Source organism: Electrona antarctica (genome assembly GCF_951216825.1).
Source record: "Electrona antarctica genome assembly, contig: scaffold_655, whole genome shotgun sequence".
NCBI lineage: Eukaryota > Metazoa > Chordata > Actinopteri > Myctophiformes > Myctophidae > Electrona > Electrona antarctica.
Window position 1 is genome coordinate 25,334 of NW_027637051.1, and position 22,929 is coordinate 48,262.

Consider the following 22,929-nt stretch of genomic DNA (forward strand, 5'->3'; position numbering starts at 1 on the left):
CCCATTTAGACCTGAGCTCGATTCTACAAAAAAGTCTTCTAAATCATGACAGTTTTCTGAAAAACCCTATGTTTCTATGTCAGTGGTTCTCACAGGGTTAAACCCTATGTTTCTATGTCAGTGGTTCTCACAGGGTTAAACCCTATGTTTCTATGTCAGTGGTTCTCACAGGGTTAAACACTATGTTTCTATGTCAGTGGTTCTCACGGGGTTAAACCCCATGTTTCTATGTCAGTGGTTCTCACAGGGTTAAAACCCTATGTTTCTATATCAGTGGTTCTCACAGGGTTACACCCTATGTTTCTATGTCAGTGGTTCTCACAGGGTTAAACCCTATGTTTCTATATCAGTGGTTCTCACAGGGTTAAACCCTATGTTTCTATATCAGTGGTTCTCACAGGGTTACACCCTATGTTTCTATATCAGTGGTTCTCACAGGGTTAAACCCTATGGTCCTCATTCACACGGCGTTTACGCTCATAAAGTGACGTACGTGAGCGGAGCGTGAGCGGACAGGCATTTACGTGGATTCCCACATTACGTGGGAATTCATGAACTTGAACGTGAACTTGACGGTGACGTTGTTTGGTCGGAAACTCCGCTAAAAGCTGCGCCAGCTCAGAGGGTAGTGTACCACTTGCGTAGATTTATTCAGAAGGCTTTAGTCTTCATGCTGAATCAATTAAAAGTCCCCAATCTCAGATAAAATATGTAGGCATGTGTCCAAAATATTGGTCAGCACATAAAAAAATGATAGCTTATATAAAAGCCTAGTATCACTTGTATGCCTAAATGCATGCATTCTAGGCATGCCGCGGTTTACCGAATTTCGGTAATACCAGCGACAGGAACAGCCACGGTGTTGATACCGTGAGATTTCGAGCTTACGGTATTTTAATACAGCGTTGGTGTGCAGCGCATGCTGCGCATGCAGTGCAACTCCACTCCCAGACTAAGGCAAAACATTTATTTTCACCACACAGCTGCAGTAGATTGAAAAGTTGCTTCCTACCTTTGAGTTAGTGTTGCTGAAAGACACCCAGATCCAATTGTATATTCCATATTTCCACATGTAGCCTACTAAACTAAAAGTGTGAACTGTCAGGTGTCAACAGAGGCACGCAGTTGTGAGCATGCGCAGATTGCACTACAGCGTGCAGGGTACAAAACGGCCATTAGGGGGAGCCATAGTACAGTGAAATACAGTGGGGAATAGCTATTGATTCATTGATTGAATACTTTATTGGCAGAAATGTAATCAGTATAGGGTACAGTCAAACACATGTCCAAAGGGATCACTGAAAAAAGTCCTTGCAGTCTTGTTTCCATTCGGTCCTGGGTAATCAATTCATAATCATGACAATTCACATGACAAATAACAAAATTCAAATTATCATAAAAGGTAAAAAAGTAAAAGATAAGATATGTAGGCCTACAGGTTGGGGAACAAAGAAGGGCTTATAAGGAGGTGGGGGTAGTCACTAGACATAGGTGGGGGGGGGGCAATCTTTTTTTTTATATTTTTTTTAATATAAATACCGTGGAATACCGAGGTATAGGTTTTCAATACCGGCACCGTACCGTACTGTAAAATCTCATACCGTGGCATGCCTAATGCATTCTAGAGGCAGGTTAGCCTAGAGTCCCATATGCAGAAACTGCCCCTGCAAGCCCGACACCTTTTGATTTATTTATTAGGATATTTCTAGCATGCGCGATTGCGCTGCTCACTTGACAACCTTCTACTCGCAGTGCAACGCGCTGTGAGCTTGTAGATCGGCTCTCGCGGACTCGCTCTGCATGTTAAAAAACAAACTCACAATTATAATAAGAACATACACTTATCTGCATTCTGCACTGTACGAATCCAACGTTGTTTAGTGTAGTAATGCCTGCAGTAGGCCTATTGAAATTGGTTTGTTACGGAGCTCCTTTGAGTCAGTCTGACTGTCGGTGTGTGTGTGTGTGTGTGTGTGTGTGTGTGTGTGTGTGTGTGTGTGTGTGTGTGTGTGTGTGTGTGTGTGTGTGTGTGTGTGTGTGTGTGTGTGTGTGTGTGTGTGTGTGTGTGTGTGTGTGTGTGTGTGTGTGTGTGTGTGTGTGTGTGTGTGTGTGTGTGTGTGTGTGGGGGACAGAAGCATGCTGCTGCTGAACAGTCCAATCTGGGTGAAATTCACATTGGAAAATGAATATAACGGCGCGGTGAGCCCGGCCCGGACAGAACAGATGATTTCTATGGTTCACAGACATGCCGGTCTGACAGACAGACAGACAGCAGTCACGAGGGCTAATTAGCCCTATAAAAAAATAGAAGTCCACATTATTGCATCAGCGCGTGCAATTCGGCCAGTCATAGTTTTAAGCCAGTGCACCTTAATTAATTATAATATGGGGAACTTATAGCTAGGCTGTAGGCTACTACATTGATCTCATCATGAGATCAATCAAGTTTGGTGCCAAATGTCCCGCGAATCATTTTAATATGACGACATCATGAAATGAACCTGCACTTAGGCTGACAAAGAGGATCTGACAAAGAGGAGGCTACCCGCCGTATATGGTTGAAAATTTAAATAGCTATAGGCCTGGCTATGCCACATGTTCATGATCAGAACAAATCCATTCTCCACATGGCATTCAGACAGATGACCGTGAGATGATATTAATCTATTCCCTGCATGAATCAATGCAGCTCTGATAAAAAAAAGTCTATCTATTTTACCTCTGCAGGCGAGTGTGCAATTGTTTTTTTGTTTTTTTTTATAACCCTGCAGTGCATTCATCATAAGGGCTTTTATCATTGCCGAGTTGTAATATAGCATTTGGTCGTGTGGTGAACAGTACAAATTAACTTTTTTCTCATTATGTGAAAGTAACTAACATTAGTTAACTTATTAACGTTCTGACATTTAACAAGGAGTGAAGCAATGCGTGCCAAGTTGGCAAGTTTCGTTTATAATTATATACATATAATTTGCGCTGTTTGCCCTATGTTTCTATATCAGTGGGTCTCACAGGGTTAAACCCTATGTTTCTATGTCAGTGGTTCTCACAGGGTTAAACCCTATGTTTCTATGTCAGTGGTTCTCACAGGGTTAAACCCTATGTTTCTATATCAGTGGTTCTCACAGGGTTAAACCCTATGTTTCTATATCAGTGGTTCTCACAGGGTTAAACCCTATGTTTCTATATCAGTGGTTCTCACAGGGTTAAAACCCTATGTTTCTATATCAGTGGTTCTCACAGGGTTAAAACCCTATGTTTCTATATCAGTGGTTCTCACAGGGTTAAACCCTATGTTTCTATGTCAGTGGTTCTCACAGGGTTAAACCCTATGTTTCTATGTCAGTGGTTCTCACAGGGTTAAACCCTATGTTTCTATATCAGTGGTTCTCACAGGGTTAAACCCTATGTTTCTATATCAGTGGTTCTCACAGGGTTAAACCCTATGTTTCTATATCAGTGGTTCTCACAGGGTTAAAACCCTATGTTTCTATATCAGTGGTTCTCACAGGGTTAAAACCCTATGTTTCTATATCAGTGGTTCTCACAGGGTTAAACCCTATGTTTCTATATCAGTGGTTCTCACAGGGTTAAACCCTATGTTTCTATATCAGTGGTTCTCACAGGGTTAAACCCCTATGTTTCTATATCAGTGGTTCTCACAGGGTTAAACCCTATGTTTCTATATCAGTGGTTCTCACAGGGTTAAACCCCTATGTTTCTATATCAGTGGTTCTCACAGGGTTAAACCCTATGTTCCTATATCAGTGGTTCTCACAGGGTTAAACCCTATGTTTCTATATCAGTGGTTCTCACAGGGTTAAACCCTATGTTTCTATATCAGTGGTTCTCACAGGGTTAAAACCCTATGTTTCTATATCAGTGGTTCTCACAGGGTTAAAACCCTATGTTTCTATATCAGTGGTTCTCACAGGGTTAAACCCTATGTTTCTATGTCAGTGGTTCTCACAGGGTTAAACCCTATGTTTCTATATCAGTGGTTCTCACAGGGTTAAACCCTATGTTTCTATGTCAGTGGTTCTCACAGGGTTAAACCCTATGTTTCTATGTCAGTGGTTCTCACAGGGTTAAAACCCTATGTTTCTATATCAGTGGTTCTCACAGGGTTAAACCCTATGTTTCTATGTCAGTGGTTCTCACAGTGTTAAAACCCTATGTTTCTATATCAGTGGTTCTCACAGGGTTAAAACCCTATGTTTCTATATCAGTGGTTCTCACAGGGTTAAAACCCTATGTTTCTATATCAGTGGTTCTCACAGGGTTAAAACCCTATGTTTCTATATCAGTGGTTCTCACAGGGTTACACCCTATGTTTCTATATCAGTGGTTCTCACAGGGTTAAACCCTATGTTTCTATATCAGTGGTTCTCACAGGGTTAAACCCTATGTTTCTATATCAGTGGTTCTCACAGGGTTAAACCCTATGTTTCTATATCAGTGGTTCTCACAGGGTTAAAACCCTATGTTTCTATATCAGTGGTTCTCACAGGGTTAAACCCTATGTTTCTATATCAGTGGTTCTCACAGGGTTAAAACCCTATGTTTCTATATCAGTGGTTCTCACAGGGTTAAACCCTATGTTTCTATGTCAGTTGGTTCTCAAACATTTTCATGTCAAGCACCCCTAGAATCATCTGTATTTGGCCGCCGACCCCCATCTGAAAATATGTAGTTCCTGCAGGGACCCCCTGGAATCCAGCTTGTAGATCTGCTATTTCTCAATAGCTAAAGTATAACGATGCTTAAAACATATACTTATACTACTTCAACTTCAAAGAACCTTTTTTATTTTAGGAACTTTGTTCAGTGCAGTGGTTAAAAAGACTACTGTATCACATTACATGGATGACCAGGCTCTGCAGGAGAGGAGCACAGGGAGAGGGAATGGAGAGGAGGAGAGGGAGAGGGAATGGGGAGGAGCACAGGGAGAGGGAATGGAGAGGAGCACAGGGAGAGGGAATGGAGAGGAGCACAGGGAGAGGGAATGGAGAGGAGGAGAGGGAGAGGGAATGGAGAGGAGCACAGGGAGAGGGAATGGAGAGGAGCACAGGGAGAGGGAATGGAGAGGAGCACAGGGAGAGGGAATGGAGAGGAGCACAGGGAGAGGGAATGGAGAGGAGGAGAGGGAGAGGGAATGGAGAGGAGCACAGGGAGAGGGAATGGAGAGGAGCACAGGGAGAGGGAATGGAGAGGGAATGGAGAGGAGCACAGGGAGAGGGAATGGAGAGGAGCACAGGGAGAGGGAATGGAGAGGAGCACAGGGAGAGGGAATGGAGAGGAGCACAGGGAGAGGGAATGGAGAGGAGGAGAGGGAGAGGGAATGGAGAGGAGCACAGGGAGAGGGAATGGAGAGGACAGGGAGAGATAGATGTAGTCCAGAGAATCATGCCCTAATGATTCAGATAGATGTAGTCCAGGACTCTAATGATTCATATAGATGTAGTCCAGGACTCTAATGATTCAGATAGATGTAGTCCAGGACTCTAATGATTCAGATAGATGTAGTCCAGGACTCTAATGATTCAGATAGATGTAGTCCAGGACTCTAATGATTCAGATAGATGTAGTCCAGGACTCTAATGATTCATATAGATGTAGTCCAGGACTCTAATGATTCAGAAACATGGGGTTTAACCCTGTGAGAACCACTGATATAGAAACATGGGGTTTAACCCTGTGAGAACCACTGACATAGAAACATGAGGTTTAACCCTGTGAGAACCACTGACATAGAAACATGGGGTTTAACCCTGTGAGAACCACTGATATAGAAACATGGGGTTTTCGAGAAAACTGTCAGGATTTAGAAGACATGTATAGAATCGTCCTCAGGTGTAAATGGGTTTATCTGATCTCTCATATATATATATATATATATATATATAATTTTATCTGATCTCTCTTGTCTCTTCAGAAACCTGGAGTGTCTGAATCTTCTCCTGAACACGGGGGCAGACTTCAACAGGAAGGACAGCTTTGGCAGGTCTGTAGCAGTCAGTGGGAGACAATTTTGATTGATTGAAGTATTTATTAACAGTTTGCAGAATTACAGTAGATTTCAAGCACAAACTCAATACAAAGACTGTTAACTGTGAGTGGACGACACCATAAAGCATTACACTTGTTTACAAGAGGGTCCACCTTGTTCAATTCATCAAAACATTTAGAGACGTACGAATAGACACTTCTATAAAGCCAAAGAACATAACAGGAATTCATCATAAAGATGGTGGGAGGGGGGGGGTGCTCCCTTAATACTGTAGAAATGGGAGCCAATCAGAGTGGAGCTCCATTAATACTGTAGCAGTGGGAGCCAATCAGACTGGAGCTCCATTAATACTGTAGCAGTGGGAGCCAATCAGAGTGGAGCTCCTTTAATACTGTAGAAATGGGAGCCAATCAGAGTGGAGCTCCATTAATACTGTAGCAGTGGGAGCCAATCAGAGTGGAGCTCCTTTAATACTGTAGAAATGGGAGCCAATCAGAGTGGAGCTCCATTAATACTGTAGAAATGGGAGCCAATCAGAGTGGAACTCCATTAATACTGTAGAAATGGGAGCCAATCAGAGTGGAACTCCATTAATACTGTAGAAATGGGAGCCAATCAGAGTGGCGCTCCTTTAATACTGTAGAAATGGGAGCCAATCAGAGTGGAGCTCCAATAATACTGTAGAAATGGGAGCCAATCAGAGTGGAACTCCATTAATACTGTAGAAATGGGAGCCAATCAGAGTGGAGCTCCATTAATACTGTAGAAATGGGAGCCAATCAGAGTGGAGCTCCATTAATACTGTAGAAATGGGAGCCAATCAGTGTGGAGCTCCATTAATACTGTAGAAATGGGAGCCAATCAGAGTGGAGCTCCATTAATACTGTAGAAATGGGAGCCAATCAGTGTGGAGCTCCATTAATACTGTAGAAATGGGAGCCAATCAGAGTGGAGCTCCATTAATACTGTAGAAATGGGAGCCAATCAGAGTGGAGCTCCATTAATACTGTAGCAGTGGGAGCCAATCAGAGTGGAGCTCCATTAATACTGTAGAAATGGGAGCCAATCAGTTTGGAGCTCCATTAATACTGTGTGTTTACCTTCCAGGACCTCCCTGCACTACGCTGCAGCTAACTGTAACTACCAGTGTGTGTTTACCTTCCAGGACCTCCCTGCACTACGCTGCAGCTAACTGTAACTACCAGTGTGTGTTCGCCCTGGTGGGCTCCGGGGCGAGCGTCAACGAGCTGGACGAGAGAGGCTGCTCACCGCTCCACTACGCTGCTGCCTCCGACACGGACGGGAAGTCAGTAGCTCTTCTATCTACACTTAGAGCTCATTCTATCTACACTTAGAGCTCATTCTAGCTACACTTAGAGCTCATTCTATCTACACTTAGAGCTCATTCTATCTACACTTAGAGCTCATTCTATCTACACTTAGAGCTCATTCTATCTACACTTAGAGCTCATTCTATCTACACTTAGAGCTCATTCTATCTACACTTAGAGCTCATTCTATCTACACTTAGAGCTCATTCTATCTACACTTAGAGCTCATTCTATCTACACTTAGAGCTCATTCTATCTACACTTAGAGCTCATTCTATCTACACTTAGAGCTCATTCTATCTACACTTAGAGCTCATTCTATCTACACTTAGAGCTCATTCTATCTACACTTAGAGCTCATTCTATCTACACTTAGAGCTCATTCTAGCTACACTTAGAGCTCATTCTATCTACACAATGCTAAAGCATGTTGTTGTGTCTAGAATACCTCCTCCGTAACGATGCTAAAGCATGTTGTTGTGTCCAGGTGTCTAGAATACCTCCTCCATAACGATGCTAAAGCATGTTGTTGTGTCCAGGTGTCTAGAATTCCTCCTCCGTAACGATGCTAAAGCATGTTGTTGTGTCCAGGTGTCTAGAATACCTCCTCCATAACGATGCTAAAGCATGTTGTTGTGTCTAGAATACCTCCTCCATAACGATGCTAAAGCATGTTGTTGTGTCCAGGTGTCTAGAATTCCTCCTCCGTAACGATGCTAAAGCATGTTGTTGTGTCCAGGTGTCTAGAATACCTCCTCCATAACGATGCTAAAGCATGTTGTTGTGTCCAGGTGTCTAGAATTCCTCCTCCGTAACGATGCTAAAGCATGTTGTTGTGTCTAGAATACCTCCTCCATAACGATGCTAAAGCATGTTGTTGTGTCCAGGTGTCTAGAATACCTCCTCCATAACGATGCTAAAGCATGTTGTTGTGTCCAGGTGTCTAGAATTCCTCCTCCGTAACGATGCTAAAGCATGTTGTTGTGTCTAGAATACCTCCTCCATAACGATGCTAAAGCATGTTGTTGTGTCCAGGTGTCTAGAATACCTCCTCCATAACGATGCTAAAGCATGTTGTTGTGTCCAGGTGTCTAGAATACCTCCTCCATAACGATGCTAAAGCATGTTGTTGTGTCCAGGTGTCTAGAATTCCTCCTCCGTAACGATGCTAAAGCATGTTGTTGTGTCCAGGTGTCTAGAATACCTCCTCCGTAACGATGCTAAAGCATGTTGTTGTGTCTAGAATACCTCCTCCATAACGATGCTAAAGCATGTTGTTGTGTCTAGAATACCTCCTCCATAACGATGCTAAAGCATGTTGTTGTGTCCAGGTGTCTAGAATTCCTCCTCCGTAACGATGCTAAAGCATGTTGTTGTGTCCAGGTGTCTAGAATACCTCCTCCATAACGATGCTAAAGCATGTTGTTGTGTCTAGAATACCTCCTCCATAACGATGCTAAAGCATGTTGTTGTGTCCAGGTGTCTAGAATTCCTCCTCCGTAACGATGCTAAAGCATGTTGTTGTGTCTAGAATACCTCCTCCATAACGATGCTAAAGCATGTTGTTGTGTCCAGGTGTCTAGAATACCTCCTCCATAACGATGCTAAAGCATGTTGTTGTGTCCAGGTGTCTAGAATTCCTCCTCCGTAACGATGCTAAAGCATGTTGTTGTGTCCAGGTGTCTAGAATTCCTCCTCCGTAACGATGCTAAAGCATGTTGTTGTGTCCAGGTGTCTAGAATACCTCCTCCGTAACGATGCTAAAGCAGGCATCAGGGACAATCAGGGTTACAACGCTGTGCACTACGCCTCTGCCTACGGACACCGCCTCTGCCTGGAGCTGGTGAGACGCACGCACGCACGCACGCACGCACGCACGCAGCAGGCGCACACACACAGAGTACATTCACCGATAGCACAGAGAAGGATCTGAACTGTGTTGTTTAGGTCAAGACGAGGTTCAACCTCTTTCAACCGGGTGTATTTTGGGCCCTGTCATTAATGTAGGCCAACAAAACAAACAGCAGACCTACAAGCTCACGGTGTGTCGTGATGTAACTTGCTCTGAGCTTTGCAGATCTGCTATTTTGTGATCCCCATTGTACGACAAAGTCTAAAATAGAAAACACAGTTTTTTTGACCAATTCAGAGAGCATGACGCAAATGCATTTAGGAGTACCAGTCATTATGTCAACTGAATGCATTTAGGAGTACCAGTCATTGTCATTTAGGAGTACCAGTCATTATGTCATTTAGGAGTACCAGTCATTATGTCATTTAGGAGTACCAGTCATTATGTCATTTAGGAGTACCAGTCATTATGTACCAGTACCAGTCTCCTAATGCATTTAGGAGTACCAGTCATTATGTACCTGGTACCAGTACCAGTACCAGTCATTATGTACCTGGTACCAGTACCAGTACCAGTCATTATGTACCTGGTACCAGTACCAGTACCAGTACCAGTCATTATGTCAACTGAAATCATGACAAAAAAATGACTACCGTTTTTTTCCCTGACGAAAACGAAATAAAAAGCTAAGCTATGATGACTAAAACTATGACTTCATATATTGACAATTTCGTCAATTAATATAAACTATATGGAAATGACAGTTTTCTGAAAAAGCTGTTTCTATGTCAGTCGTTCTTCGATTTCGGCGCGCTATGAGCTTGTAGATCTGCTATTTTTCAATAGCTAACACCAAAAGGGGTTCCCACCCAGAATGGGTTAAGACGACCCCTATTTGTCCCCCAGACTCATTTGACTCATTTGTAGAAAAATAACATTGAATGTCAAATAGTCCCGATTATAATACGTTTTTTAGGATATTTTCCCCCAAAAAGGGTAATATTTTCAAAAATAGTCAAATTACGGTAAACAATCTACAATTTCAATTCATAGATTGTCTATTTTCACACTTTTTTATTTTTTGCACGCTACCCGCCGGTAACAAATATAGTATAAAATAATTGTTTGGAAACTCCCCCCTGTAAGGTGTAAAGGAACTCCCCCCTGTCAGGTGGAAAGGAACTCCCCCCTGTCAGGGAAACCCCCCCCTGTCAGGTGTAAAGGAGAAACTCCCCCCTGTCAGGTGTAAAGGAGAAACTCCCCCCTGTCAGGTGTAAAGGAGAAACTCCCCCCTGTCAGGTGTAAAGGAGAAACTCCCCCCTGTCAGGTGTAAAGGAGAAACTCCCCCCTGTCAGGTGTAAAGGAACTCCCCCCTGTCAGGTGTAAAGGAACTCCCCCCTGTCAGGTGTAAAGGAGAAACTCCCCCCTGTCAGGTGTAAAGGAGAAACTCCCCCCTGTCAGGTGTAAAGGAGAAACTCCCCCCTGTCAGGTGTAAAGGAACTCCCCCCTGTCAGGTGTAAACTCCCCCCTGTCAGGTGTAAAGGAGAAACTCCCCCCTGTCAGGTGTAAAGGAACTCCCCCCTGTCAGGTGTAAACTCCCCCCTGTCAGGTGTAAAGGAGAAACTCCCCCTGTCAGGTGTAAAGGAACTCCCCCCTGTCAGGTGTAAAGGAACTCCCCCCTGTCAGGTGTAAAGGAACTCCCCCCTGTCAGGTGTAAAGGAGAAACTCCCCCCTGTCAGGTGTAAAGGAACTCCCCCCTGTCAGGTGTAAAGGAGAAACTCCCCCCTGTCAGGTGTAAAGGAACTCCCCCCTGTCAGGTGTAAAGGAACTCCCCCCTGTCAGGTGTAAAGGAACTCCCCCCTGTCAGGTGTAAACTCCCCCCTGTCAGGTGTAAACTCCCCCCTGTCAGGTGTAAAGGAACTCCCCCCTGTCAGGTGTAAAGGAACTCCCCCCTGTCAGGTGTAAACTCCCCCCTGTCAGGTGTAAACTCCCCCCTGTCAGGTGTAAAGGAACTCCCCCCTGTCAGGTGTAAAGGAACTCCCCCCTGTCAGGTGTAAAGGAGCGACTTGGACACTCGGGCATGAAGGAAGCATGAGGTCAAGTCCGTTGCTCTCCCCAGGTTGGCGGAGGGTGTGTAGAGCCCAGGATCACATTGACACAGGGGTGAAAAATGGGTTACAAAATCGTGGGATAAAACATATTAAAAAAATTAAAATGTGATTAATTGTAAAAGTGTCAACTCTACACCGTGTTGTGACGCCGGTGTTGTTTTCGTCGACTAAAACTAAGACGAAAAATGTTCGTCGACTACCTTTTTTTACCTTTTTCCACTGACGAAAACTAAGCCATGATGACTAAAACTGAGACTAAATATACTGACAATTTCGTCAACAAATAAAAGTAGACTAAAATGTTAGGAAGGGACTAGGAGATCCAGTATAAGTCATTTTACACTTGCATGCTGGAAATAGCACAGCAAGTGAAAGTCATTACGACGGCATCAAGGCCCGCCAAAATACATTTTGTGCGTCTAAGTCAACTGTAGATTTAGTCGACTAAAACTATGTAGACTAACACACTAAAACATTCCAGGTGAGTAAAACTAAATGAAGACTATTGAAGAGACCATGACTAAAACTAAATGAAGACTATTGAAGAGACTATGACTAAAACTAAATGAAGACTATTGAAGAGACTATGACTAAAACTATGTAGACTAACACACTAAAACATTCCAGGTGAGTAAAACTAAATGAAGACTATTGAAGAGACTATGACTAAAACTAAATGAAGACTATTGAAGAGACTATGACCGCTGCCAAAAACCACACTGACTGTGATGCAATGCTTGACTGTGTGGTTCTGTAAAACCACACTGACTGTGATGCAATGCTTGACTGTGTGGTTATGTAAAACCACACTGACTGTGATGCAATGCTTGACTGTGTGGTTCTGTAAAACCACACTGACTGTGATGCAATGCTTGACTGTGTGGTTCTGTAAAACCACACTGACTGTGATGCAATGCTTGACTGTGTGGTTCTGTAAAACCACACTGACTGTGATGCAATGCTTGACTGTGGTTCTGTTTCCGTTGCTCCTCCTTGACTGTGTGGTTCTGTTTCCGTTGCTCCTCCTTGACTGTGTGGTTCTGTTTCCGTTGCTCCTCCTTGACTGTGTGGTTCTGTTTCCGTTGCTCCTCCTTGACTGTGTGGTTCTGTTTCCGTTGCTCCTCCTTGACTGTGTGGTTCTGTTTCCGTTGCTCCTCCTTGACTGTGTGGTTCTGTTTCCGTTGCTCCTCCTTGACTGTGTGGTTCTGTTTCCGTTGCTCCTCCAGATCGCCAGTGAAACTCCTCTAGACGTGGTGAGTTCTGTTTGTATTCTCGCTCCCTTTGTGTCGATACAGACGGTCGATACCGTTGACCTACAATCAAACTAGTCAATTGAATCAATTATTACAAAAATATATTTAATTGTATGATGAACTCATGACGTAGAGCCTTCATTTTACGACAAAACATAGAGATACAACTAAAGGTGGCCTTACACTAGCCGATAATCGGTCATTTTTGACGCTCGGGGGGTGCCTGACCGCTCAAAGCGCGATCGGGATCGGCCCGATCAACATCAAGAATGTTTGATATTTGCTCTTCCCCACTCCGATTATCCTGTAGTGTGTGGTGCTATCAGATTATCCTGTAGTGTGTGGTGCTATCAGATTATCCTGTAGTGTGTGGTGCTATCAGATTATCCTGTAGTGTGTGGTGCTATCAGATTATTCTGTAGTGGTGCTATCAGATTATCCTGTAGTGTGTGGTGCTATCAGATTATCGTGTAGTGTGTGGTGCTATCAGATTATCCTGTAGTGTGTGGTGCCATCAGATTATCCTGTAGTGGTGCTATCAGATTATCCTGTAGTGTGTGGTGCTATCAGATTATCCTGTAGTGTGTGGTGCTATCAGATTATCCTGTAGTGTGTGGTGCTATCAGATTATCCTGTAGTGTGTGGTGCTATCAGATTATCGTGTAGTGTGTGGTGCTATCAGATTATCCTGTAGTGTGTGGTGCCATCAGATTATCCTGTAGTGGTGCTATCAGATTATCCTGTAGTGTGTGGTGCTATCAGATTATCCTGTAGTGTGTGGTGCTATCAGATTATCCTGTAGTGTGTGGTGCTATCAGATTATCCTGTAGTGTGTGGTGCTATCAGATTATCCTGTAGTGTGTGGTGCCATCAGATTATCCTGTAGTGGTGCTATCAGATTATCCTGTAGTGTGTGGTGCTATCAGATTATCCTGTAGTGGTGCTATCAGATTATCCTGTAGTGTGTGGTGCTATCAGATTATCCTGTAGTGGTGCTATCAGATTATCCTGTAGAACTTCCGCTCTCACCATGGCAAGACGTGTTTTCTCTCGCTCGTGCGCGTCTTCTGACTCAAAGTCACGGTTTTTTCCACATTTTCTCTTTCTCCTCCTATGGTGTACGGATTCCTATCTTAATATACCAAGGGGATTACATCGAGGTGAAATGGAGAAAAACAAAACCGCAAAAGAGGATTTTCAACCGGATTCTCACAGCGACTTTTACCTGGTCAGTGACGAAAGCAACGTGAACAATGGAAAGCGTCCTGGACACGGAATATGGGCTATTCAGTCCTTGTTGGCCCGAAGAGACAAGCTCCAGCTTAGCAAAGGGAAGAGATCTTTCTTTCTCATTATTTTGTTACTGTCTGGCGACATTGAAAGTAACCCTGGTCCCGTGAACACACGACAAATGACAAGACTACTCCGGAGTGAACAAGAAACCGGAGAGAACAAAGGAATCCCCATCGACTCAACAACACCAATGCCGACCAGCCAGGCGACGACCAACAACAACAACAACACCGCTAGCATCATTCCTCACCACCAGCCAACCTGCACACCCATGCTGGATATACACGCTGATGTCCCGGCTGTGAATAATACATTCGCAAGAGCCGAGCGCGTCCCAGACAACAGCAGGCGGAATAATCCTACATCGGCGGCAGTCGAGGCAAAAGACACGGACAACACCACCATCTACAGGCGTGAAGAGTCTCCACATCCAACCAAGGGGGACAAAGCGGCTGGAGACGGACACCGTGATACTTTACCTGCTATTTCTGCTGTTTCTCCGGTCGACACCATGGCTCAATCGGCCCCACCAGCGCCCTCAACAAACCTGGACGAGGGACCCCATCCCCCACTCCCGCCACCCCACGACGACCCCCACGCACCCCCCACCCTCCCCCCACGGCACCCCGCGGCTTCTACAGACATCAACAATGGCCCTCCGCTCCCCTATTTCGCCATGGAGGAAATAAGCACCATAGTCAGAGCCAACGGACTTCATATCTTTCACCTGAACGTCAACAGCATTGGACCCAAAATGGCTGAAATCAGGCATATGTTTCAATGCGGTAAGGCGAACATCATTAGCTTCTCTGAAACCAAACTTGATGAGTCAACCAAAGACCCAGAAGTTGAAATAGAGAACTATTCTTTGATCAGAAACGACAGAAACAGGCATGGTGGTGGCGTGTGTATGTATATTCACAAAGACACTGAATATGTTACTCGTACTGACTTACAGCATGATGAAATTGAAACTGTGTGGGTTGAATTAATTTTCAAAAAAGCTAAATCAGTATTAGTGGGCACCGTCTACAGACCGCCTGACCAACATGGGTTCTATGATATACTTGAGGGGTGCTTAGCTGAGGAGGAATGTGTAGAGAAAATCCTGATTGGCGACTACAATACAGACATGCAACGAAAGGAAGCACCTGTGTTTAAGTCATTCAGTAAGTTCTGTGATCTACATAGTGTCAGTCAGCTAATTACCCAACCCACTAGAGTGTGTGATTCTACTCAAACTGTCATTGATCTCATTCTGTCCTCGGACAAATCCAGAATCTCCAAGAAAGGGGTTATTGTATGTGGGCTTAGTGATCATTTTATGATATTCTGTACCCGCAAAATACAAAAACTTAAGACCGGCTGCCACAAAACAGTCATATCAAGGGACCTCAAAACCTACTCTAGTGAGGTCTTTAACCAAGTATTGGAGAGTCTGGATTGGTCCGATGAGCTTAAAAGCACACATGTCGAAGAAGCTTGGCTTGGCTTCAAAACCAAATTTACATCAGTACTGAACAACATGGCTCCTTTGAGAACCACCAGGGGCAAAACCCGCTCGGAACCATGGATGAATTCGGACATACTGGCTGCAATGAAAGCCAGAGACAAAAAATGCTCTGAAGTTCTAAAATGCAAGTCAAAGCTAGCCAAGCGCTTCGACAGTGTTCGCCAAGCTCGTTTGAACAACCTAAATACACAACGAATCAAACTACGAAACAGTGTAACTGCCATGACCAAATCAGCTAAAAGTAACTTCATTAATGATAAAGCTGAGGAAAACAAAAACAATCCTCATGAGCTCTGGAAGCTACTAAACAATCAACTAAGCTATGGTCAGAAACTAAAAACCAGATTTTCGAACATAAACATCAAATCTGACAACACTCTCATCACTGACAACCTTGATGTGGCCAACTACTTGAATATCTTCTTTACAAACATATCAACAACTCTGGTTAACAAACTGCCCTCCCACTCTGGGCTCTTTGGTGTAGAGCACATTACAACCTTCTACAAAAACCTAGGTGTTTGTAAAGACGATTTTAAACTAGTTATGGTAACAACTGATGAGGTAATTAAGAAACTGAGTGCCCTCCAACCCCACAAGGCCACAGGACATGACAACATTCCCTCCAAATTTCTCAGAGACTCAGCCATCTCTATAGCTCCAATCATCACCCACATAGTAAACCTCTCCATCAAACAGGGACAGGTCCCCCAAGATTTCAAACTGGCCAAAGTAACCCCCTTGCACAAGAAAGGGAGTAAATTAGACCCCGGCAACTACCGCCCTATTTCTATTCTTAGTTCCATCTCGAAAGTGATGGAAAAAATAGTCTATGAACAGGTTGAAAAGTATCTTGCCACTAATAAATTATTGTACGAGTTCCAATCTGGCTTCAGAACATCCCACTCCACTGACACATGCCTCCTCTATTTGAGCGACCACATCAAACAAGAGGTGGACGCTGGCAAATACTGCGGCATGGTCATGCTGGACCTCCAAAAGGCTTTTGACACCGTGAACCACTCCATACTGGTTAACAAGCTAAAAGCAATTGGTTTCGATAGCACATCAGTGAGCTGGATGCAATCCTACCTGGAGGGGAGAGAACAGATGGTGGAAGTGAACGGAACACTGTCCCCCCCCCTCCCAGTGAGCTGTGGCGTTCCACAAGGAAGCATACTAGGGCCTCTACTGTTCCTAGTATATGTAAACGACATGACTTCAGCCTGTGACTGCAACTTGTTCCTGTTCGCAGATGACTCAGCACTGCTGGTCTCGGACAGGGACAAACTGCAGGTTGAAAATGCCCTCAGCTCTGAACTCGGTAGAATCTGCACCTGGCTCGCTGATAACAAACTATCTTTACACCTGGGAAAAACTGAATCCATTCTCTTTGGCTCTATTAGTAATCTCAGCAAGGCAAATGGCTTCTTGGTTAGAGTGGGTGACAATGTTATCACACGTAAAGATGAAATTACCTACCTAGGTTCCATCCTGGAGGCTAATCTTTCCGGTGATAAAATGGCCACCAACGTAATCAAAAAAGTCAACCATAGAACAAGATTCCTCTACAGGATCTCCTCACTGGTCAACAAAAACACCTTGAAGACCTTAACAGGAGCCCTTGTACAGGGTTTCTTTGACTATGCATGCACCTCCTGGTACCACAGCACCTCAAAGGCCCTTAAAACCAGGCTCCAGACTTCCCAAAACAAACTGGTCAGGCTCCTACTTGATCTAGCCCCCCGAACCCACCTCACCCCTGCCCACTTCGACAGGCTGGAATGGCTTAGGGTCGACGACAGAGTACAGCATCTTGCAATGGGTCTGGTCCACAAGATTCGATACACCACCAAGATACCCATGTACCTGTCTAGATACTTCCTTAATGTTAACGAAGTCCACACCCACAACACCAGAGGGAGTGCAACGAACCATGTACAACCCAGATTCGGCACAAACAAGGGACTAAATTCTTTTCGCTCCTATGCCACTAAAATGTGGAACGCCCTACCAACTGTCATTAAGACATGCGAATCCCTTGACTCTTTCAAAACCGCTCTCAAAGGGCACCTACGGTCGGCTGCAATTCGAAACTGGCCCCTGTAAAATCGGAATCCCTCAAACACGAACGCAAGGACAACACTAGAGACGGTCGCGGCCACACAGCCAACTCAAGGTATGGCCACTGAGCCAACTTGGGGACCCAACGCAAGGACAACAAAAGAGACGGTCACGGCCACACAGCCAACTCAAGGTACGGCCACGGAGCCGACTTGGGGACCCAACGCAGCTCCTCCAAGGAAAACAAACAAATTAACGGAGCTGAACGTGAATCCCCCCCACCGCCCACCCCTTTTTTCCCCCTCACTGTATATGTTTCTTTTCCCTTTTTACCTCCTTTATGATGAATTCCTGTTCTGTCTATAGAAGTGTCTATTTGTACGTCTCTAAATGTTTTGATGATTTGAACATGGTGGACCCTGTTGGAAACAAGTGTAATGCTTAATTGGGTCGTCCACTCACAGTTAACAGCCTTTGTATTGAGTTTGTGCCTGAAATGTACTGTAATTCTGCAAACTGTTAATAAATTCTTCAATCAATCAATCAATCAATCAATGGTGCTATCAGATTATCCTGTAGTGTTTGTGGTGCTATCAGATTTCATATTGAAAAAATCGGCTAGTGTAAGGCCACCTTTAAGGTGGCCTTACACTAGCCAATTTTTTTCAATCCATGATTCCATACAAAGTCAATGCAAAGACTAGGAGTTGATTCCATACAAAGTTAATGCAAAGACTAGGAGTTGATTCCATACAAAGTTAATGCAAAGACTAGGAGTTGATTCCATACAAAGTCAATGCAAAGACGTGGAGTTGATTCCATACAAAGTTAATGCAAAGACTAGGGGTGTGTGTGTGTGTGTGTGTGTGTGTGTGTGTGTGTGTGTGTGTGTGTGTGTGTGTGTGTGTGTGTGTGTGTGTGTGTGTGTGTGTGTGTGTGTGTGTGTGTGTGTGTGTGTGTGTGTGTGTGTGTGTGTGTGTGTGTGTGTGTGTGTGTGTGTGTGTGTGTGTGTGTGTGTGTGTGTGTGTGTGTGTGTGTGTGTGTGTAGGTTTGAATGCAGCTTCAGGGATGTCATAGTAACAGTGCTATATCTCTGCTTTCCTTCAGCTCATGGAGACCTCGGGAACGGACCTCCTGAACGACTCTGATGTCAGAGCTCCCATCAGCCCCCTGCACCTAGCTGTGAGTATCACATATCTGCCCTGGTAGCTCTGTATCAGCCCCCTGCACTTAGCTGTGAGTATCACATATCTGCCCTGGTAGCTCTGTATCAGCCCCCTGCACTTAGCTGTGAGTATCACCTCTATCTGTATCAGCCCCCTGCACTTAGCTGTGAGTATCACCTCTATCTATCTGTATCAGCCCCCTGCACTTAGCTGTGAGTATCACATATCTGCCCTGGTAGCTCTGTATCAGCCCCCTGCACTTAGCTGTGAGTATCACATATCTGCCCTGGTAGCTCTGTATCAGCCCCCTGCACTTAGCTGTGAGTATCACCTCTATCTATCTGTATCAGCCCCCTGCACTTAGCTGTGAGTATCACCACTATCTATCTGTATCAGCCCCCTGCACTTAGCTGTGAGTATCACCTCTATCTATCTGTATCAGCCCCCTGCACTTAGCTGTGAGTATCACCTCTATCTATCTGTATCAGCCCCCTGCACTTAGCTGTGAGTATCACCTCTATCTATCTGTATCAGCCCCCTGCACTTAGCTGTGAGTATCACCTCTATCTATCTGTATCAGCCCCCTGCACTTAGCTGTGAGTATCACCTCTATCTATCTGTATCAGCCCCCTGCACTTAGCTGTGAGTATCACCTCTATCTATCTGTATCAGCCCCCTGCACTTAGCTGTGAGTATCACCTCTATCTATCCAGTGTTTGGAAAGTTAATTTATTTTATGAACTAGTTCAGTTCACAGTTCAGAAATTTAAAAAGGAACTACTTCTGTTCATAGTTCCTAATTCAACATTTTGAACTAAAGTTCATGGTTCCAAAAAATGAACTATTTTAGTTATTTTTCGTTCTTTTTTCTTTTTTATCCCGGGGGGGGGGGGGGGAGGCCCTGTTCCGGCGATCCGCCCCGCGTCCAAAACGGTTGAGAAATGACACAGTTACCGTGTGCCGGTGGTTGCACCACTCAGTTCACACGGGTGTGATTTTTCTTTTACATTTTGGGAAAAAAAATAGCTCTTTGCAATTTGAAATGCCACCGAATTTAAGGATTAATCCTTTTCCTTGTCTGTATTATGGGCCAACTTGTGAAAGCTACATGCTTTTATTGTGAAGGGTCTCAGTTCTTACAGCCTGCAAGCTCACAGCCTCACAGCCACAGCCTCACAGCCACAGCCTACTAGCTCACAGCCTCACAGCCACAGCCTACTAGCTCACAGCCTCACAGCCACAGCCTACTAGCTCACAGCCTCACAGCCACAGCCTACTAGCTCACAGCCTCACAGCCACAGCCTACTAGCTCACAGCCTCACAGCCACAGCCTACTAGCTCACAGCCTCACAGCCACAGCCTACAAGCTCACAGCCTCACAGCCTCACAGCCTCACAGCCTCACAGCCTCACAGCCACAGCCTACTAGCTCACAGCCTCACAGCCACAGCCTACTAGCTCACAGCCTCACAGCCACAGCCTACAAGCTCACAGCCTCACAGCCACAGCCTACTAGCTCACAGCCTCACAGCCACAGCCTACTAGCTCACAGCCTCACAGCCACAGCCTACTAGCTCACAGCCTCACAGCCACAGCCTACAAGCTCACAGCCTCACAGCCACAGCCTACAAGCTCACAGCCTCACAGCCACAGCCTACAAGCTCACAGCCTCACAGCCACAGCCTACTAGCTCACAGCCACAGCCTACTAGCTCACAGCCTCACAGCCACAGCCTACAAGCTCACAGCCTCACAGCCTACAAGCTCACAGCCTCACAGCCACAGCCTACAAGCTCACAGCCTCACAGCCACAGCCTACAAGCTCACAGCCTCACAGCCACAGCCTACTAGCTCACAGCCACAGCCTACTAGCTCACAGCCTCACAGCCACAGCCTACAAGCTCACAGCCTCACAGCCACAGCCTACAAGCTCACAGCCTCACAGCCACAGCCTACTAGCTCACAGCCTCACAGCCACAGCCTACAAGCTCACAGCCTCACAGCCACAGCCTACAAGCTCACAACACGTTTTCAGCATGGAACACGTGTACGATGAAGAATAAATCAGGCATCACTGTGCTTCTGTGGAGGGAGGGAGATATATTTTTTTGGCCGAACAAGGCGATCATGTATGGACAGTTGGACACATACGACATACCTCATCGACGCAAAAATAACAAGCAATTGGAATCTATTTTCCGTGGCTAACACGTTTACTTTACCTCCTCAGTGTTTGGGTCGGGACATGTAGGACTGTATGTGTCTGCTGTCTGCGTGCATATGCGCGCTGCACGCTCCAGTGAAATTGTGCGGCTTGAGAAAGATTAGTTAATTTGTGTTGGATAAGGGCTTATTGGTGGGTTTTCCGCTAGATATTAAGGACTGGTTAGGGTGTGTTTTAGCGGGGGTTTCGCCTGGAAGGCTCACTCACTTTTGAACGAAGTTGAACGTGAGAAAGTGACGTTCACACACGCCAGAAATGAACGCGTTCACAATGGTTCATCAGGCAGAAATACAGTACGTTCAGTTCACGTTCAGCCGAAATAGGAACGCGTTTGTGAACTATCGTTCTTTGAACACGTTCGGGTACATCACTGTATCTATCTGTATCAGCCCCCTGCTCTTGTGTGTATCACCACTATCTATCTGTATCAGCCCTGGTAGTATCACCACTATGTAAAATGAAACCAAATGGAGCTGTACTTAATTTACTGATTGATCAACGTTTGCCTGTCATCTCTCCTAATCTTATCAACATCAATCAATACAGCATATAATTCTGAGAGGCTAAATGTCATCAAACGGTGGTCCGTGGCTCAAATGGGTCTGAGAGGCTAAATGTCATCAAACGGTGGTCCGTGGCTCAGATGGGTCTGAGAGGCTAAATGTCATCAAACGGTGGTCCGTGGCTAAGATGGGTCTGAGAGGCTAAATGTCATCAAACGGTGGTCCGTGGCTCAGATGGGTCTGAGAGGCTAAATGTCATCAAACGGTGGTCCGTGGCTCAGATGGGTCTGAGAGGCTAAATGTCATCAAACGGTGGTTCCGTGGCTCAGATGGGTCTGAGAGGCTAAATGTCATCAAACGGTGGTCCGTGGCTCAGATGGGTCTGAGAGGCTAAATGTCATCAAACGGTGGTCCGTGGCTCAGATGGGTCTGAGAGGCTAAATGTCATCAAACGGTGGTCCGTGGCTCAGATGGGTCTGAGAGGCTAAATGTCATCAGATGGTGGTCCGTGGCTCAGATGGGTCTGAGAGGCTAAATGTCATCAAACGGTGGTCCGTGGCTCAGATGGGTCTGAGAGGCTAAATGTCATCAAACGGTGGTCCGTGGCTCAGATGGGTCTGAGAGGCTAAATGTCATCAAACGGTGGTCCGTGGCTCAGATGACGAATACATAATGGACCCTTGATATGAAAAGGGTTGAAAACCACTGCATTACATATTAAAAACATTTGTTTTGGTATCGGTTTTCTTTACTAACGGTGATAGTATTGTGCTGTGTGGGTCAGGTGTACCACTCTCTCTACTAACGGTGATAGTATTGTGCTGTGTGGTTCAGGTGTACCACGGTCTCTACTAACGGTGATAGTATTGTGCTGTGTGGTTCAGGTGTACCACGGTCTCTACTAACGGTGATAGTATTGTGCTGTGTGGTTCAGGTGTACCACGGTCTCTACTAACGGTGATAGTATTGTGCTGTGTGGTTCAGGTGTACCACGGTCTCTACTAACGGTGATAGTATTGTGCTGTGTGGTTCAGGTGTACCACGGTCTCTACTAACAGTGATAGTATTGTGCTGTGTGGGTCAGGTGTACCACGGTCTACTAACGGTGATAGTATTGTGCTGTGTGGTTCAGGTGTACCACGGTCTCTACTAACAGTGATAGTATTGTGCTGTGTGGGTCAGGTGTACCACGGTCTACTAACGGTGATAGTATTGTGCTGTGTGGGTCAGGCGTACCACGGTCACCACCAGGCCATGGAGGTGCTGGTCCAGTCTCTCCTGGACCTGGACGTGAGGACGGCCCAGGGCCGGACGCCGCTGGACCTGGCGGCCTTCAGGGGCCACGTGGAGTGTGTGGACGTCCTCATCAACCAGGGGGCCTCCATCCTGGTCAAGGACTACACGCTGAAACGCACGCCCATCCACGCTGCAGGTAACCATACATACCTCCATGCTGGTCAAAGACTACATGCTGCAGGTAACCATACATACCTCCATGCTGGTCAAGACTACACACTGCAGGTAACCATACATACCTCCATGCTGGTCAAGACTACACACTGCAGGTAACCATACATACCTCCATGCTGGTCAAGACTACACGCTGCAGGT

The 22,929-nt window shown here is 45.3% G+C and overlaps 1 protein-coding gene across 1 annotated transcript in view; it reads left to right on the forward strand.

The window, feature by feature from the left end:
* The window catches only part of LOC306919212 (uncharacterized protein), a gene marked incomplete at its 3' end in the record, with an annotated part of 54,376 nt that overhangs the window by 24,688 nt on the left and 6,759 nt on the right, over positions 1 to 22,929 (forward strand). Inside the window, exons 6-11 of the mRNA XM_079532032.1 lie at positions 5,936 to 6,004; positions 7,176 to 7,316; positions 9,073 to 9,184; positions 12,531 to 12,557; positions 18,535 to 18,609; positions 22,549 to 22,750. Of these exons, the coding sequence (XP_079388158.1) occupies positions 5,936 to 6,004; positions 7,176 to 7,316; positions 9,073 to 9,184; positions 12,531 to 12,557; positions 18,535 to 18,609; positions 22,549 to 22,750 (626 nt within the window). The remainder of the gene's footprint in view (positions 1 to 5,935; positions 6,005 to 7,175; positions 7,317 to 9,072; positions 9,185 to 12,530; positions 12,558 to 18,534; positions 18,610 to 22,548; positions 22,751 to 22,929) is intronic.